Source organism: Anastrepha ludens, chromosome 6 (genome assembly GCF_028408465.1).
Source record: "Anastrepha ludens isolate Willacy chromosome 6, idAnaLude1.1, whole genome shotgun sequence".
Taxonomy (NCBI): Eukaryota; Metazoa; Arthropoda; class Insecta; order Diptera; family Tephritidae; genus Anastrepha; species Anastrepha ludens.
The window spans coordinates 115,415,823-115,436,568 of record NC_071502.1 but is presented as its reverse complement, the minus strand read 5'-3'; the positions used below and the strand labels follow the sequence as shown (position 1 = coordinate 115,436,568).

At 35.1% G+C, this 20,746-nt stretch overlaps 1 protein-coding gene across 8 annotated transcripts in view; it reads right to left on the bottom strand.

Moving 5' to 3' along the window:
* The window catches only part of LOC128868400 (venom metalloproteinase 3), a 247,771-nt gene that overhangs the window by 31,183 nt on the left and 195,842 nt on the right, over positions 1-20,746 (bottom strand). For all 8 annotated transcript variants that reach the window (XR_008455111.1, XR_008455109.1, XR_008455110.1 and 5 more), the window contains exons 6-8: positions 20,339-20,465; positions 19,101-19,339; positions 17,186-17,290 (exon numbers count right to left, since the gene is read on the bottom strand). Coding sequence is in view for 5 of the 8 variants with exons in the window: in XM_054110447.1 (XP_053966422.1) it covers positions 17,186-17,290; positions 19,101-19,339; positions 20,339-20,465 (471 nt within the window). In the remaining 3 variants the exon portion in view is untranslated. The remainder of the gene's footprint in view (positions 1-17,185; positions 17,291-19,100; positions 19,340-20,338; positions 20,466-20,746) is intronic.

Genomic DNA, 20,746 nt, shown 5'->3' with positions numbered 1-20,746 from the left:
ATTTGATTATATGCAGTTGCATGGCCATTGAAGGTGAGCTCTTGAGGCGTGAAAATTTTGAGAATAAGTTGCAATAGAATGCAGTAAATTTTGTTTTTTTGTTGTGGTTAAGTGTCAAGCTAAGGCAAACACTTAACAAGCTGTAAATGATACTAAAATAAGTGTTTTATCAAAATCGTGTTGCACTTGAAGGCAATGCTCATAAAAGAAGGTTTCTATAACACAAAAGTTTAAAATAAAGAAAACAAGTGTAGAAGAATCTCTAGTTTGAGCGAAATCGAATTTAGGTTATACTTGCCCTAACCACTATTTATTCGTACCCCCATGATTTCTTCTCACATACAGTACGTTGCAAAGTTATTGACATACCACCATGGTTTTTTATAAAAATGTAGCTCATATATATATATATAATTGGCGCGTACACCCTTTTTTGGGTGTTTGGCCGAGCTCCTCCTCCTATTTGTGATGTGCGTCTTGATGTTGTTCCACAAATGGAGGGACCTGCAGTTTTAAGCCGACTCCGAACGGCAGATATTTTTATGAGGAGCTTTTTCATGGAAGAAATACTCTCGGAGGCTTGCCATTGCCTGCCGAGGGGCGACCGCTATTAGAAAAATGTTTTTATTAATTTTGGTTTCACTGAGATTCGAACCAACGTTCTCTCTGTGAATTCCGAATGGTAGTCAGGCACCAACCCATTCGGTTACGGCGGCCGCGCTCATACTACTACAAAAACCATACAATGCAAGGTTTCAAAATTTTTAGAAAACCTTCAAAATTTTACAAAATTCCTTCAAAACTTTGCACTTTTTAAGCAGATTTTTTAGAATTATTCCGGGTACGCAGTTCAATAGCCTATTAAATTTTACATAGTGCAAATTTCAAGTGACTACAAAACATTATTGATTGTTGTATGTGCCTGTTTCTCTTATGTTTATCTTCAAATGACGCAGTGGAATGATGCGCTGAATTTTGATTACAACAAAAATCATAACAATCGTTCAGTCGTAATTCACCAATATTCGCCGTTGGCGGTCGATTTTACGCAATGTCGGCATTTTATTCTTAATTTTGTGATTCGAAAAATTTTGCAGCACATCTGCAGCTGCGGGTTGGCATTTTTATGCATTATTGCGCATTTATATTGCCCTGATACTATTAACATTTCGGATGTGTCCTTGATGCGATTTTATGACCAAATTTTATTATAATTCAATAATTGAAAGGCGCATAAAGTATGTGAACTGGCGACGTATCGATTTGTGTTCTTCTTGATTGATAATTAAACATTCATTATTTTCGCTTTTCGCATGTAGAAATTTGCAGCACGTAAAAGTGGTCGGCGGCAATGTACAATCAAACTGAAACTGGGTATTAAGGAAATAAAAACCAAAATTGTTTCATTGCTTACAACTTAATTGAACTTAATTTGAAAATTGTCACCAATTTTGTTTAACACATCACTAAAGCAAGCCGGAATCTATTAAAGGGGATAGCACTTGAGCAACAATAACAGTTAGGCACATATTTTTTTGTGTTTTGTAAAAGTAATTCTTAATATCCGAATTTCCTTCGGAATGTAAACAAAGAAACACAGGAGCCACTAAGCAGCAGGTCACTTTGACTATCGCAAAAAAAGCTGCTCTAATGTCATTACCCTGAATGAATTCGCCTTGCACTACGATGTTCGATACATAAGGAAATTGTGAAGTGGTATCGAAGAACAATTACATCGCTAGTTCAAGCAAAAGCTAAATAAAGCACTTTTCAACTACGTACGTGAAAAATTTAATTTGTTTAGAATTTGCGAAAAAATGGCCGGGAAAATACCCATTTGGTCCCCCGCCTATTTTAAAAAAAGGGGTATAAGGGCGGGTAGAGGGGGTATTCTACTTTCTAAAAGTGAAAACCTCACTTGGCGGCGGCTTATAGTTTTTAAGTTATTTGAGTTTAAAAATTGTAAAATTGACCAAGAATCCTCCTATTTTGGTTACTACAACCAGCCGAAGTGCTGCCAGACATCGTATAAATAAACAATTTTAGAAGATAATAAATGAATAGAAATACAAAATTTTACAAATTATTTCTATATTATATACGTCTATTCAATATATATATATATATATATATATATATATATATATATATATATATAGGTATATTTATGGATATATGTATATATTTATATAATTACATATATATATTAATGCTTGATTTTCAGTAAAGTATGTTTGATTGTATGCATTTTGAATATATGATATATATATTTTTAATTCCAAATTTTCACTATATTTTGAATATATGATATATATATATACATATATATATTTAAAAAAAAGAAAAAAAAAGCGCCGCAGGCGAAAATTTGGAATAAAAAATCGCGCAATTTTTTATTCCAAATTTTCACTATATTATGAATATATGGTATATATATATACATATATATATTTAAAAAAAAGAAAAAAAAGCGCCGCAGCCGAAAATTTGGAATAAAAAATCGTCTATGCTGTCCACAGTATTTTTGCGTAAAACTTTCTTCTGCGCACTTCAAAAAAATAACCCCCATCAGTCCAACTCCGGCTACGCAATCCACAGTATTTTTGCGTAGAACTCTTTTTCGCGTGGGCGGCCTTCGGCCGCGCTTCAAAAAAATAACCCTCATCAGTCCAACTCCGGCTAGGCAATCCACAGTATTTTTGCGTAGTACTCCTTTTCGCGTGGGCGACCTTCGGCCGCGCTTCAAAAAAATAACCCTCATCAGTCCAACTCCGGCTACGCAATCCACAGTATTTTTGCGTAGTACTCCTTTTCGCGTAGGAATTTTACGTGAAGCTGAACTGTATTTCGAAAATCATATCGATATTGAATTTATATATATTTATGAACTCAATATATACACCTTAGAGGTTGAAAACCCCCATTCCCTCATTATTCTAACAAAAAAGAGTGTGTGGAAATTATGTTCCTATGTTGCTTCGTTTTCAATCGCATTCTATTTTTTTATTATTTTTTGCTTCTGGCAGCACTCCATTCAGCCATGCTTTTCAGTTATTGTAAATTTAGCTGGCGCGTCAAGTGTTTGCAAGTTATAAATGCAATTTAAATTGTTAATTTATGGTATATATCAATAAAAAGAGTTAAAAACGTGTGTGTATGTTAATGTAGTTTGAATATTTATTAAAATAAATGTGATAAATGCACTTATTGTATCAAAATTTGGTGAAGGTAAAAGACAAATTTTATCAACAAATAACTTAAAAACTATTATTAACTGAATAGTGTTGGTGCTAGTTTTAGCAAAATAAGCACGAAATCAACATCTCCTGTGAATTTCATTGGAAAATTCGTAATATTTCTCTCAAAACAAGTGATGGGATACTACATGGAGTCGGAGCCAAATGACCTTGAAATAGTTGCCAGCATTTACCCATTTATACAATCAGTTAACTTTTAAAGTGCTCATTGGCTTGTAAGCATCGAATTTCGCCACAATTTATTTGCTAATTTGCAAATGTGCGGGGATTTCGGTGAAAAAAAAAAACAAAAAAAATGGAAATCTATTCTATTAGCACTACTCTCCGGCATGGCACCACAATTCACAATTCAAACATGCGCAGCCATACAAATTTGTGATTAATTATGAAAACAAGGCATGTTTTCTTGCTAAGATGAAAGACATGCGTAGAATGCCCAACTGGGTGAAGCTTGGCTGCCGTTCCAAGTTGGAAAGACTTGCGTTGCTGCTATGCATTAAATAACAAAAACAAATTAATTAAAATAATTGTGATGCAAACGGTATAAATGTGGCAACATAATTTCTTAGAAATCTTCAGAAGCCGAATACATATTAACAAATAAATAAAAACAATAAAAAAATAAAAATTAAAAAGGTGTTTTTTTAAAGGTGCGTAATGTATAAATATTTGAAAAATTCACAAATTTTATTTTTGCCCCTATTTTTTATGCCGTACTTCTGAGCAGAACTAATTTTGTTCTCGTTAAACTCTTACCCATTTTAACACTTTTTTATATTTTTAATTTTGGTTGTGTAATTTACTTTAGGATTTCTTATACCCATTTACCTCTCTATTCCCAAGCTGAGTCGAAATTTTTTTTTTTGATTTTTTTAGTTAAATTCTTTGTGCATTTGGTCACTAATTTTATTGACTAAAATTCAACAGGTTAGATTAATGGATGTTTTTCTATTAAATAGGAAGTATAACCAATGTCTTTGCTACTCCAGAGTTACTTTGGATTGAAAAATATCTTTTTCGTATCTCTTGTCCCTTGGGGGTGACACACCAAAAGTGTAAAATATTAGTTTGGGGAAAAATGAATCAATTATTGTATTTTTGCGTAAAATTTTTGCGCAAATGGCTTAAAACTATGATTTTATGGTCGAACTCGCGATGCTACGACTACTAAAATGCCGGTCAACTTCGATTATTTCTGTGATTTTATCGACAGTATCGAGCTTTCCTTTAACATCAAAAATACCCTGTAACTAACAGCTTAATCGAACAAACAAAAAACCAAATAATTTTTTTAGTGCGAATTGCCATCTTGACAACGAGCATAAACTTTAAATTGTTTGATCGATATTTTACGAGATATGGATCACTGCAGCCATCTACCGAGAAATAATGTATTTGTTTCCCCCAAACAAATATTTACATATTCGAAACTTAACCCTGTTGCCTACATCACGAAAACTATTGGAAGAAACTTTCACAGCGTGCCACTTTCACAAGATAAGTATAAACTCTTTAAGGAAAGATTTATCTTTCGTAATCGGAGACCACACAGGGCCTTGCCTAGTAGAGAAAGAGGTAAACATGTTGATTTGCTTTATCAAATCTGCTGCAGGATGACGAGAAAAAGACAGAATTTCTCTTGTTTCCAGTTACTGTAGCACAATGCATTGAAGCTTGCAGCGGTACATCAGAATACGTTTTTTTTAGATACTCTAAATCACGTAGTAGAGGAAGAGAAAGACCTTCTCTGTGTTGGAAAGATCTGGTGGAGAAGGACTTAGCTTAATTTGGTGTGTCCAATTAGCGCCGGATAGCACGTAAAAGAAACGACGGGCGCGCTTTGTTGAACTCTGCCAAAATTGCTTAAGCGGTTATCGCGTCAATCAAGTAGAAAAAGAAATCAGGTGATAAATATTGATTTAAAAAGTCGGATGAAATTCAGCAGACATAAGAGATACCGGTTGGTTCAGCAAATTGGGGACTAGCTAGTCAATCTTTGTGATAACCAGTGTTACTTTGGACTAAGTAGGTGATTGAGTAGTGAAGTCCGCGTCTCGACGCATGGCGCAGAAGCTTGAACCATAAAAACTCCTAATGCGACGGCTCTTGGATTGTTCGAGATAAAGCTATTGCGTAGGCAACGGGGAATGCCAAATTTCGAAGGCGTAAGAACAATTAGAGCTATAAGAGATGCACGTAGACATGGACATAGGGTAGCAAATGAGGTTTCAGCGGCTTCGCTGCCTAAGTCAGATCGTACGTATGGAGACAAATCCACTACCGGCGCTGGAAGTATTCGATGCGGCACCAGCTGGTGGTAGAAAAACTGTAATACGTTTTATCAAAGCCCAACGGATTAGATGGTTTGGGCGCGTTCTGCGCATAACGAGAAACAGCAAAATGCCAGGAAAACTTTTTTTTAACACCGATTGAAGGAAGAAAGAGGGCGCCCTCGAAATAGATGTTTAGATGACGTCGAATCAGATCTTCAGGAAATGAACGCACACAACTGGAGAGATGAAGCCATGGATAGGATAAAGTGGAGAAAAATTGTTGATGAAGATTTGGTCCACCGCGGATTGTGTAGCTAAGAAGAAGTAGGAATGCGCTGCCACACGTTTACACCCACGTATGGAGAATCACTAAGTTGAGTATAAAAAATGGAATTCCATGGATAGATAGCGAGAAAGCAATGTACGGTATAAAATATGAAACCTACTCTTAGCCAGCATATCAGCAGCCAGGTGTTGCATAAAATAAATTATTGCTCTATTGCACTCAACCCCAGATAGACAAGGAAATAAAGTAAGTTACAAAAAAAAAAAAAAACAACCATCAAAGGCCCTAGAAGTTACACACACATACATATGTATGTAAGTAACCATGTTATTGTACGCCGCAGTCAGTGGTGACACGTTAAATGGCAAATAAAATACATTTTTAAGCTATCCAAGATATGCTAACCTGAGGTTATGGATACTTGCAAATGCCGGTAGCTGTGTACATATATGTGTATGTACATACATAATGCTGCAAAGGCGGTGGCTAAAAATTCAATTTTGCAATTTTAGCAACGACGCGATAAAAGGAAAAGGCTTTTAAACCGAGTAACAGTCAAAAGTTTGACCCCACCATAATTCCACAAATGTGGCGGGCCATTGTGAAATATGGCAGACAGCTTATTGTTGTAAGTTTATTGTAAAGGCACAATCGCATTGTTGTCGGACGCGCGTGTGGGCGTATTATTGACCATTTTGCACGAGCACAATTGCCGCTATGAAAACAAATGCAAGTGGAAATGGCATGAAAAGAAAAATACGCTCATGCACAGCTACGTACATATGAGTCCATTTGACTGAGGTGGCTTTGCCACCAATGACGCGGCATTTTGGCAGTTGGAGCTGCTGCCAGTGGCCGAAGCACGAACGAGCGCAAAAATTGTAATGCGTTTTATGGCACATACGGAAAAACCGCCATCATACTTTGTATAACGGCGATAAGATATTGCATATATAGACAAATATTTTAAATTATTTATTTAAGGATTAAGGAAAAACAGAAATTGAGTTGGCTGGGTGTGTGTGTGTTGCAATAGAAGTGAAACATAAATTCAAAGCTATCACCGCGTGGGCCTACAAGCCGACTAACTAGCACACATGTGCACATACATACACGCATATGTGAAAACGTACGTGGCTCCATGTGCCTCCAACTTTTAAAACCGCCGACCGTCGAACTGTTTGCCATCGCATTTGGTTTTTGTTTCTATTTTTTTTTTTTTTTTTACTACCACCAGCAATCACACGAAGTGCACACGCACGCCACATTGACAGTCGTTAAGATTTATTGCCGGCTATAAGCAAATTTGCGCAAATCTAACTCAAACGAAAATAAATTAAATAGCTGAACTTTTAAATTACTTAGGCAAAGTACTGTAAGCGTAGAAAATTAATATAAACCGCAGTCAATAAATCATTGGTGGCTTCACGTTTAATTATACACATACACATACATCCACACACACATGCATATGAACTTGTGTACACGCATGAATAGGCGAAACAGAAAAATGCTCAAGTGACAAGCTGCACTGCGCAGTTTTGGTACTCCTTAAGGAAATCTCGCGTTTAAATGTAGAGTGCAAATGACCAAACCCAGTTAAAAATTCCAAAAACAAAAAAAGGAAAAATTTTGCAAATAAAACAGCCAAAAATAAGTAAATCACACGTTTTTGTGGCGGTTGTCAAAGGCGTGAATTCTGTCTGTCATTTGAGTTGCGAAAGTAAACCGGTAAAGCAGTCACTGTTATAGTTTTGGTCACTCGTTAGAGATGTGTGTGTGTGTGTGTGCTATGAAAAATTATAAAAAATTACATCCGCGGTCGCTGTGCCACATGCGGCGCAACATATCGGCAAATATATATATTTATTAAATTCAAAGTTAACGTCTTGGTGCGACGTTTTTTCCACCTTTTTTTAGGCGTCATTTCGAATATGCGGATATACGTTGGCGTACTGCTGGGATTTTTGTTCCAGTATTTACTTAGTATCATTCCAATTGGAATTAATTTGTAAGCATGCGGCTGCGAGTATGACAGGCGTGTGGCTTGAATATTGACGCAATACTTTGACAAATATACTCGTACCGAAAATTATGTAAAATGCCAATTAAGCAATTTGAAGTAATATGAAGTCGAGTTTTAGCGAATACTCGTAGCTGCTGTGGAGCACTGAACGATTGCCTAGTATTGGATTGGGGAGGGAGGGGAATTAATGACAAGTGAGTCTGTTATTAGTTAAATTGTTGCTCAAAAAGTTATAGCTGGCCTGCCGAGAATTGGAAATTGGAATCATGAAAATCAGGAAATCAGAATCTTGGTTGTTAGTAAAGCATATTTGAAGTAATAAGAAAAAAAGGGGACACTATTAAAGTGATGATTAGAGAATGAAGCCAAATGAAGTGTTGCTTAGAGGGGAGTGGATTAGGTGACCTTAGAAGGAAACTATTTTGAGACTTTCAAGACTTATAACGAGTAGCTCAGTCATCTTTGGAGCCGCTCTAATAATATGAAACAAAAAGAAAACAAGCGTCACCGTTTTGACACTAGAGCGTTTAAGTCAGTTTTTTTGTTTTTTGTGCTTTTTTTTGTCGAGACAACTAGCAAGTATAACAATCATACAACATTAAGTCCATTGCACTGCACTCGGGTTTCCTTTTCAATTTTATTTATAACTACGCGACCTCCGCAGAAATCTGAGTAGATCTTGTGGTGCGAAGGAGCCAAGGTAATCGCTGCTTAACACATCAGTGGCAAAAACCTCAAGTCTGATTCGAGTGAAGGCCGGGCAGACGCACAGAAAGTAGTCCTCCGTTTCATCTTCCTCTCCACATGCTAGGCAAAGTGCACTGTCTGAGATGCCTACACTTTCCATGTGCTTCGCCCATAGAAAGAGGTCCGTCATCAGTGTAACCAGGTGCTTGCAGTCCCTTCTGCTTAATGACAGAAGGAACTGCGACAGTTGCTCGGACATGATAGGTAACATCAGTTGTGTCCATCTGCAGCATCTCCCAGCCTGCCAAGCTCGCTTGTAGCTTGAAGTAACTCGTTTGCTAATAGCTTCATGGCTGCAGCAGAGAGTGGCAAAAGGGAGTGACAGAACGGGCTCCGGGCCAAAGAAGTTGAACTAAAGACTCAGAGGTCTCGTTACCCGCGATACCTACGTGTCCCGGGACACATGTTAGCATTAGGATATTATGTCTACCGACATAGTTCAGCCTAGATTTATAGGACTCAACTCCCCTTGAAGTGGTTGGAGGGCTGTCTAAGGCCATGAGCGCAGCTTTGCTGTCACTGCATACACATACAGATCTGACAGCTGCTTTTTATAGCTCCCTAATGAAATGAAATAAAAAGGAAGCAGAAAGCATGAAGACAAATTCAAAACCAGAGAAGTACAATATAAAATAAATTGGGGATTTCTATCAAGGGGTAAGCTGATGAGTTACGTAAGCGTTGAAAGCTTCCGGACAGTGTCGGAGAATCTTCAGCAAGACATGGATTGTGAGGCCGGCTGAGGCCGAAAAATAACATTTTGGATATACAAAGCTTTAGTCAGACCAATTAACACTATGTGAGATTTGCTATGTTTGGATTTAACAGCCCAAGAGAAGTAAAAAGTAGAGATAAGAATAAGGAATAAAGAAAAAATAATACTTTTACATATTGGGTCCGTCTTGGACGTTCCATAGGTTAAGTCATTATAATTACATAGTGAGGTTGATGTCGAAGGTCCATCGAAATTCTAGAAATAAGCTCCTTCGTCATTTCGAAAGAAGTAAGGGCCGATGATGCTGCCAGTTTTCTATGAACTTCCTGCACAAATTTACTATTTTCAAAGAAATTTCCACAATTTGTAAGCGTTGTTCTGAAGTTAAGCAATTCATGATGACTTAATAAACTTTAATGAGCAGAAATGCTAATACAGTTTGCCGCTCACAGCTGTCAAACCATAGTAATCGATATCGATAGTTCTTATGCAGCTAAAAGAAGAAACACCTTAATATTCAGGAGAATATTTGAATGGAAACCATAGAAAGTCCGTTGAGAAGTCAGAAACGATTTTTTTTTTTAATTTAGAAATCAGTGAAAGGTGAGATATAGCTTCAATACTATTGTAAATACAACAAAATAAAAACAAAAAATCCGGAAATTTCCAAGTTATTGAGACTAAAGAAAAACAACAATTAAATTCCATAAAAAGAACAATTAAATTCACCGAGAAGCCTTTAAAATATTCTACTTGCAACTGCTTCACCATCACCCAAAACAGCCATACACCTGGAGTTAAATACATTTTAATTTGACCCGCTTGAAGTTTAGAATGTTTGCAGGGGAAAAAAGTAGAATTAATGACAGCAACTTAAGCGCAATCACGCATGTTCTTAATTGCGAACGCGTAAATTAATTAAGAAACAGCAGCAGCGGCGCAGTGAACCAATCAAGCGGTGTTGTAATAAAACAGCTGGCCACTGGGTGGATTTTAGCAGCAGCAAAACATGAACTGCATATATGAAAAAAAAAATTAAATTTATTTAAAGAATTTGTGCCAGAAAGAGACACTAACACAAAAAGTGTATTTTATATACATATTTAGGTAGGTATAAATGCACGAGCAAGTTTAGTAAAAATTGTTAGCCGACAACAACTTTGCTTGTAAATTGTGAAACTTCTAAACGTCTAGACACCCAGATTCAAAAAAAAAGAAATAAATATATATAAAAAATGAAAAAATAACAAGCAATCGGCTTTTTAATTTGTCTGCAACTAACTACTCTAAGCGACATCAGCAGAAGTTTCGCAATGCCACTTTTAATGGTCAACCCAGAAATGTTGCTCATCATCAGCAGCAACAACTAAGTAAATACTTCACAGTTCTTATGCTCTAACTGACACACAACAACTGTAGATGGCTGGTTGGCCAACTTGTCTGCGACTCTGATTTTGCGTAAGTTGTACAGTTGCGCATCTTCTAGCAAGATTTGTCGGTCACTGTAAGTAAGTGTGTGTGTGTGGGTAAGTGGCACTTGTATGCTACGAAGATGTCTTAAGTAGGTGGCCCAGTCAGCCGAGCACGACCAACCAAACAACTGTTGCAAGCGAGAGTGATGCGCTACTGCTTGGTTGTGCTGCCGCCGCTGCCGCCGCCGCCGCTCGAAATGACCTTCAATTAATGTTGGCGCTTTTTCTTATTTATTTTTTAATTTTATTTTTATTTTACTACCATTTGCTTAATTGTGTCTTCATTTGGCTGTTAAAGTTATCGAAACCAACAGAGGCATTGCAAATTAGCCATATTTAGTAATGCTTTTATTACGAAATATGTATTTTAATGATTAATTTTGTAAAATGTGACTGACAAATCGACAATTCGAATGAACGTCTCCGGTGTATTTAGGCAATCGAAAGTTGATTTGCCTGATAAATATAATAATTATGCAACTTATTGACAGTTTTGTGTGACTTCAACATGTTCTTTAGGGTCGTTAGTTTAGAGAATCAGTCAGTGAACAAGTGGAACGCATGACAGAGTGCAAAATTCTTGTATTAATTGGCTTTATGAAAATCAAATTTGGTCTTTTGTGTTGCAGGTAGATGAGTGTGCGGTAGATACTCTATATCAAGTGTAGGCGCTCTATGCTATAACTTTTTCGTTCATCCATCACACGATTCTTAAGAGGCTTATGAAAAACACTTGTTTATTTAGCGCGCGTTTTTAATTTAAAAGGGAGCTCTTTCTAAGAGCAGGATGCCATTGAAGGAATACAAAGAAAAAGTCGCCTTAAAGCTAAGATTAACTCCTCGCACTCAGAAAGTTAAAAGGTAGAATAGTTATGGAAGGCAGTAAAGCCTGAGGTGTAGATTTTCACAACTTGAACAAGTCAAATACTACTAAAATTTGCACACGAAGCTGTAATCCGTCGAAGTTTCAAACATTGAACATGTGAATTGGTTCAAAACACAGACGGCACTACAGGACAAAATATGTTTAATGCTATGCTCCATTTTAAAGAAAATTTTACAGGGGAGGCACAAGAATGGTAGAGCAAGAGATTGCGCCTTCCAAACATGTAGTTGCTCTTCCTTTGTTAGTTTTGTTCATTTGTTTTGTATTGAAAAGGTAACTGACGTCAGACTTTTCAAAATCGCGAAAATAAAGTATAGGGAAGCGCCACCTATAGGACTCAATTCCCCTTGAGTGTGACTAATATCAGGCCGTTAACCGGCTCTCAGCGAATTTGACAGAATCAGCTGATGACCTGACGTAACAGGGGTTAAGAATCGGTTTGTGAACGAAAAAACAGAGGTCCTGTTGATGACATACAAAAAAAAACACAGTCTACACTTGTGTTGCTTCGTTGTCGTCATGAGGAGCGTGTGAAATGAGCGCACAGAATTCTGCTGCCGAATCCCTCATGACGTGGTGACCGAAGTTACTCGCTCGATTTCGTTTTCCACCATAGCTCAATGACAAATAACCTAATCTATCATCTTTGTATACCCTCCCACCACGTAATTTGCTCTCTCGCTAGTAATTCACTCTCTCATTCGTAGTTCACTTCTCAATTACCATTCAAATTACGCAATTCGCTATAGAAAATGTTGGGAGCGAATTACCTCATTTGTAAGACAAATCGTTGCATTCACCTAATTTTGATCGGAAATTTATCGAAATGAGCTTGCCAAGCAAAAGCGAATGTGCAAACCAAAAAAAAATTTGTAAAAGTTGAATTATAACCAGAAAAAGTTAAATTGTAATAATGCAAGCAGCAAAAGATATTATCAATACATTTTTTAAATTCAGTAGGTTGTTGAGTATCTCAAGACTTGTGGAAGATACCGAATTGTCTTCTGACAAACTATTCCACCTCAATGTGGAGTAGGCGCAGCTATTTGCTGGCATTTTTCTTAACCTAGAACTCCATACGAACCGTTCCAGGCGTAATAGCTTTCAGCGGTTAATTCACCCGGCAAATATTGTAACCGAATTAAGTTCTAGCTTTAATACTGGAAAATTGATGAAATAAATAAATACAGCCTTCGCTAAAAATTAAGCAATTTTTATTTTATTTTTCAAAAATTGTAGCTCATATAATTCCAATTTTAAAATTTTACACAAAAATTAGAAAAATTCCATAAACTTTCCACCCTAATTAAACAAATGAAACGATTGTAAAAGAGACGGCAAGGCAGGCCAAATAGTTGTCCTATTTATACGGTTCAAATGAAATGTTTAAAGAATAACTCATAATGAGCAGCAAAGGGTAACATTGTTCTTGTGGAGCCTCACCGAACAAGTGAAACACTTGTAATAATAAAGAGCGCAAGCGACTTTGAACGAACCAACGACGTTAAAAGGGATGGAAAAATATGTTAGAAAGTCGAACTGATCGGTCAAAGCTCCACTCAATTTTGATTCACGTTTTAAACGCCAATCCAGGGCATCGGACGCTAACAACACGTATTTAATTCATACACCTTCAACTGAATTAAAATTTCTCGATTACTAAAGTTTCCTTATAATTCTTAGTTTCATTTAAAGAACAGCCTAATTAAATCATTAACTACATAAATTGCTCGAATTCAATAAATAAATTTAAAAAAATTGCTATACACAGCCACGCCGAGGACACCTAATCGACCGCAAGCGTAATAAATTTTGGTCAGAACAACGTTTTGCCAATGCCATGAGTTGCACGCAGCGAGTTACACATGCGAGAATATTTAAGTAACAAAAGTCACTTAATGGGCGTATGCCATTTTTTACAATTGCAATTAATTAGAAAATGCGAGTATGAACAAATTGACAAAGTTGACCAAGTAATTAAATGATGAAATAGAAAGACAAATAAAAAACAAAGCACATGTTAAATTTTTAAACGAGTTATCGACGTTAATGCGTTGCTATGTTGCAATCACGCGTCAAACTATTTGTTCAACGTCCAACGCATAAATGCGTACAAACAATCACTTTATCAAATGTTAATAAATCAAAAAAAATTACAGGCAAATATAAAATGTGTGAAAAAATAAAAATATTAAAAATAAAATAAATTGCAACTCAAACGGTAGCACGAAAATCGTTTGGAAGGTAAGCAGCTTGTTGGCGGCATAACGAGATTTGCAAAAATAAAAATGTATTTATCTGCCACATTTTTCACACTTCTATTTTTTATTGTTTTTTTTTTTTTTATTGCAGCATAAGATAACAGTGTTATTAGTGTTTCGATGGCGTAATATTTGGCAGTTGACAACAAAGTTGACAATAAGGCGTTGAGATAGGAAAGAAAAAATAATCAGAAATCTTATCGGAGTACTAGCAAAAATTTAAAATTTACAAAACGCGATAAAAGTATTTATATGCCATTTTGGAAATAAAAAAAATTACGGGCAAGCACTTAAACGATCAAAGTAGTTTAATGCATCATAATTTTCGGTGGCGTGCAATTTTTTTAAGGAGCTTTATCACTAAAACTTATTTACCAGCAGAATAGTTAAAGCAGAAAAGAGTAATAATTTTTACTAATTTTTAGATTTTTGATGGCTTACGTAAACATTTGAACTGCTATAAAATTTCATTAGGCTGGCAACACTGTCAATTATGTTAACCAACAGCAGCTAATAGTATATGCAAAATGACGCTAAAATTTACCGCAAATCAGCGTTGTAATAACTCAAGCACAAAATGAGTCTAATACAGCCAAGTGAAAATTGTAAGCAAAAAAAAATATTTTTAGTAGCATTTGTTTAATAATATATTTTTTTATAAATATTTTTTCATAGTATTTTTTTATAATATTTTTTTAATAAGATTTTTTTTTATAAATATTTTTTAATTTTTGAATAATATTTTTTGATAATATTTGTTTTATAAAAAGTTTTTATAATATTTTTTTGATAATAATTTTTTAATAATATTTTTTTATAAATATTTTTTAATAATATTTTTTATAATATTTTTTGATAATATTTTTTTTTATAAAGCTTTTTAGAATATTTGTTTAATAATATTTTTTTAAAAAAAGTTTTTTATATTTTTTTAATAATATTTTTTTTATAAATATTTTTTAATAATATTTTTTATTGTATAATATTTTTTTGATAATATTTTTTTATAATTTTTTAAGTATTTTTTATAAGTTTTTTAAAATATTGGTTTTTATAAATATTTTTTTATAACATGTTTTTGCTAATATTTTTTTTATAAATATTTGTTTATAAATATGTTTTAATAATATTTTTTTAATAATACTTTTATTTTTTGTTGATCTGAAATATTTTCAATTTTCAAAAAAGCGTAAGCCTGCGGAAAAAAATTTGAATGCATATACAGGGTTGCCCATATTCGACGGACCCATCTAGCAACCCTGTATCTTTTGACAGAGACATCAGATCGCTTAAGCGTCGCGTTGATCAGCGTCAGTCCAAGCAGATTTTTACCATGGAACAGTACACGCCACGCGAGCGCTCCCAAATTGTTGAAATTTACATTCAACAAAAGAAGTCAGAAGAAGAAGAAAGAGCGTCATCGCGATATGATAACCCCTTTTGTGATGCCAATTATTCGTCGAAAGCATATGAGTCGTTTGATGTCGAAAAATGGCGATTTTGACTGGCCACCGCGTTCGCCCCATTTAACGCCATCTGACTTCTTCTTGTGGAGATATTTAAAATCAAAGGTTTATATTAATAAGCCAAATACCATAGAAGAGCTCAAGAATAACATCCGTGAGCCGTGAGCCGATAGCCGCAATTCCAGCCGAAATGTTAGCTAAAACTATGGAAAATGCTGCAGAACGGGCACAATACGCCGTACAGGCTCAAGGCGGCCATTTGAGAGATATCATATTCAAAAAGTGATGTCAACAAATCTACTTGAACCAAGTAAAATGATTATTATCGTCAACATCAAAAAAATTGTGTTTCTCTTTGATTAAAAAAAAAACACATGGGTCACACTTGTTGCCCATTAAAATAACGTTTTTTCATTTGAAGTCAACGTGTATTGATGGTTTAACGTTTGTATGCCCCCTATTGATTTATCGATTTCAGTGCAAGCATACACAATTTTTTGCATCTAACTGCCTTCCAAGCCTTGTAAGTGTTTCTTACTAACATTTTTCTTTGTTATCCAAAGAGTTCATCGACAGCGCCAATGCTATCAGTTTATTGGCAACATATAATTTGTAAGTAGCTGAATTAAACTATATTTCTTTTTCATTGCTTGCAGTTAGCAATTATTTATTTCGATTTTTCTGCGCACTACTTAACTTTAAGTGGTTTTATATTCTTTGTTTTTTTGTTTTTGGTTTGCAAGTGGCGCGTAAGTTGTTAAATCATAATTCGCAATTTAAACGAATATGAAAATGAAAAAATAAAAACAACCATGAAATTTATGATTTTCGTATTAAGTTATTTGTGCATTAATTAGCTTTTACAATCAGTAAATTGTGATAGCCAACAATGGAAAAATTAATTCCTTGTACATATGGCGTATAAGTTGTGGTAAGGAAATGGAGCGACTGCGAATTTTGGAAGATACAGGGCACCGCTAAAAATTTATATTAGAAGTTTAAAAATTTGCAGGCGAGGGAGGTACTGCTTGTTTTGAATTCATTGTTTTATACTTAGTTCTAATATGTCTACAAATGCGACTGGAATAAATCGGTCTATTATAGGGAAACCTTATAAAAAGCAATACCGGAAAAGCTTTAGATCATGGAGAGCTTCAGATTACTGTAACATTTTCCAACGCGGGATTTATGGAATACAGATGGCTACTATGCTGGTAAGCATGGTTCACGTCAATTTTTCTAAACTCGCCTCTCTTGCAGACAGATTAGTTGCGATCTATACCCGAAAATAGATAAAAACCAACTAGAAATGTGTCCGAGAATATCTAAGATTACTACCTCTGGTCATTTGAGCGCAAGAATACGTAAACCTGTTTTAGAGTTGAGGAAGAGGCAGAGCGATTCTGTACGACTCTTGTGAATGCGTGTTCTCCGAATGTTAGAGCGAAAAGTCCTATGTTAGTCGTCACTCACCGCTGAAGAAGAAACCACCGAAGAACCACATAAGCTTTCGAAGTCATCGACTTAGCTACAACACTACGTAGATTAGTCTATACACCGTATAAAGTTGGAGATTTTATTTGAGCAGAAAAATGGTTGACTTTGTTCTTTATTTGCTGCTGTACTGCTACTAGGGTACATTAGCGCCGCTAGTGTTAGTAGAATAGTCAAATTTAATCTGTTATTTTGGCGCGCCATTTTTTTAATTTTTTGTACAAATTTTTGTAGTACAAGGAAAGAAAAACTTAATACAACAATTGAACAATTGAAAGATTAATAATATACTTATTACTTACCCTCGAAATAATGATGCCAGCAATGCTGATACGTATCCTTGGACCTTTCAGCAAACGATAGCGCAGATCAACGCCATTCCAGAATGAAATGAAGTAACGCTTCACCTAAAATGAAAAAAATGAAAGAAATAAAAAGAAAAAAATTAGCAAAAATACGATAAACGCTGCACCTTCTAGCACAAAAATGCAGAAATGAAAAGCAAAAATTTAGAAGATGGCAAAAAGTGATAAAAAGAAATAAATGTGCGAAATATAAAACTGCGGTTAGAAAATCTTGCTTTGTACGACAACACGCTTCGATTGAGAATCTGCCTTTAAGAAAACAAAAAAACAAAAATTAAAAAAAAATTAAAAAACAAAATCGCACGTTCGTTCACTGAAAGATATATCTCCAAAGCTGATGCTAAGCGTGCGTGGCTGGCTTAGTGCAGTTGGCTGACAAGTGTCGACAGAATAGCCAGCTAGATTTGATTTATGAAAACGCGATAGTAAAATATATGTCTGTGGGAGTTGGTCCAATAAAATTTATGGCATGACGGCGTATGTTGAAGAGATGTTAAGCAAATAAAGTAAGAAATTCCGATGCATGTGCCAAAGAAGCCGATTAAATGATTGACTTCTTGGAAACGGATGCTATCAAAAGCAATGAAGCCGAAACGAAGTGCATGATTAGGGAGTGGAAAAGAGGCGTGCGAGAATGTGCGGTAGATAAATAGTGTAATTGATAATTTTAAATAGTAAGAAAATAATTATGCGACGGACTATGGGTGTGCCAAATTGGACTTAAGCATGCAAACTCCACATTTTCCAGTGAATCCTATTCTTTTCTATAACGTAAACTCATTCTAATTCAGCATAATTCGTTTTCATGACTTCGACGCTGTAAGATTAGTAAGTAGTGCCACTAAAAATCGCCATTATTTCCAAAGATAAACTCTTAATTTGACCAAATTCTTCCAGAAAATGATTACTTCTAGTTTAGGAAAGATAAATTCACAGGTGGCCATCTGAAGAAAATTTGGTGGATTCAGAACTCATTTGCAGCTCAAGTTGTACGATTTTTCCATGGCGAGTGTACACTTGTATGTCTGTATTTTGGAGCTTACAGCCTGGAGTTTACTTGTTCATTTCACCTCGCTAGTTTCAAGGTATTTGATGTGAATTATGTCACGGGCATCTAAACTAAGTGCCAACAGAGAGTGTGGCTACTTTCTAGGAAATCGATATAAGTTACATCGTATGCCTTCCAAATAAGAGTTAACTACCAACCACGTCTATTAACTAATAAATTCAGCTTGACTTGCTTCCGTCTCGCTTGCCTGCGAGCACTTCACTCCGCTTGTGTCTTAATGTCTGGTGTGTTATGGTGAATTCAAGTTTCGTTCAAAGTTACGAAACTTTGCAAAAGGCTCAATTTATTGCATTCCATTTTTTTCAACTTTTTTGTTACTTTCACTTGCCGTTTAACCATTACCATTTCGTGGTTTTTGTTAGCCATGTGTGGAGGTGTCATCTTTTAGACGGAGGTTGGTTGCTCATCATTAAAAATCTTACTACGTGGGCAGTTAACTTTAGTATTATAGCTAAAACTTTTATAGCTGAAATTACTATTACATTTTTCCTTTCAACGTTTATTTGGTGTTCTAAAGCAGGAATACGAGTATAATGATCAAGTAATGTAGAACTTTAGTTTTAAATTTTTTCTTTCGGAAATTCTAAATTTGGTAACAACTTTCGAAATTATACAGAGTGACGCAGATGCCTAAAAGTTTGGCAGCAATTAGCTGATAACTCAATTCGCCTTGTCATGAGTTGCTGTCTTGGCTGAATGCTTTTCTATCAATCAGCAGTTATATTTTCTTATTAAATTTTACAAAAAAAGTTCCCTTTCATGTTTCCTGGCAGAAAAACTTACCTGTAAATTATCTCCACCATGCAACCGATAGCCATCATAGTCGATGATTACCAACACCTCAGGATAGATGATATAGGGCACTTGGCGTTTATTGCGTGTATTTGTGGCTTCCGCTGACAATGTCTCCATTTCATCGTCCAGTTCCTCTAACGACGCTTCATCACCATCAAATGGCGCAGAGCGACGCTGGCGACGTTCAAGCTTTTCGCTAATATCCAAATCGTCGGGCTCCATAAAAGCTGCAACCAAGTAAGGCGAAGTTATTAAGATGGCATTAAAAATAACGAATGTGTAACATAAAGGTTAATTGACTTGCCGCTCGTGCAATTATGAGATAACTAAACTGTGTGCAATAATATTACAAAACAACAATAAAACAAACAAAACAAAAAAATTGACAGGAGGAATGAAGTACTGTGACACATATTACCGTTATAGGTTCATCGGTAAAGTAACTTGAAACTTTTGGCGGGTTTTCTGTTTTATTCACTGCTGAAATTATTTGCGAAAATTTCCGTATTTTCGGTAGTCGAACTTATAATGAACTATAACCGTTAAGGCGCCACTTAAAAAATACAAAGGCAATGCATTTTTCTTTCATCCATCTTAAAGTGTAATAATGTAATAAAAATATCGTTTAATGCAAAATTTAGCAATGCATCTCATTGCACTAGCAACGTGAACTTATTGGTAATTATGGCACCCATAAAAATTTTAGCAGTTCATTAGCTTGCGTATAATTGCGAACAAAATATGCCAGAAGTTTATAAATATTTTTTATATTTTTAATTCTTAATTTTTTCGTTGGTAACTGATGAGTAACAGAAAATTTTTTTTGGTAGTTTTATTTTAAGAGACATAAAAAGGCAGTTGAATTGCCTCAGCATGTCAGCTGAAGGTTGTCTGCGGCTATGCGCTTTGTAATCTATGAAATCAGTGACTTTTCAGTTTTATGGCGACAAAAAAAAATAAAATTAAAAAATAAATCAATTTAAAAATAAGACTAAAAACAAAAAAAAAAAAAATGAAACTAAAATAAAAAAAGTAAGTAAAAAAATAAAACAAAGCAAACCACTATACTGAGTTTCTCCATTTTTATGAACTATGAAAAGCCAATTTTTAAATGCATTGCCAAGTGTTCTACATTTGCATGAGCTTATTTGTATTAGTTATATGTATATATATTTTTAGCATACTGTTTGCTTTCCCTTATTTCTACTTTTCATGATTCTACTCACCAAAATCGCTCAAATGTTCAAGTGGCTGCGCTTCACGTTTGTACACGACATGATGTGCTGCGTCTGGATTTGGGCTCAGCTCATGCGGCAGCGGTTTTATTACCATCTCATGGCCAATGCTGCCCTCCTGCAGGAAGAAAAAGTGTGGAAGTATTTAGTGAATATATAGGAAAGGGGAGAAAAAAGCCAGATATAAACTTTGAAATATTTTTAAGTAATCGTTTTTACTAAAGAACTTTTAAAAAATTTCTTAAACGGAAAAACATAAAAAAATTTTACATAACCGATTTATACCGAAAATCCTTTAAGAAATTTCTTCAAACGAAAAAAAGTTAGACATAATTTTTGAAACATTTTCAAGTCATTGTTTTATGCTGAAAAGGATTAAAAAAATGTCTTCAAAAGAAA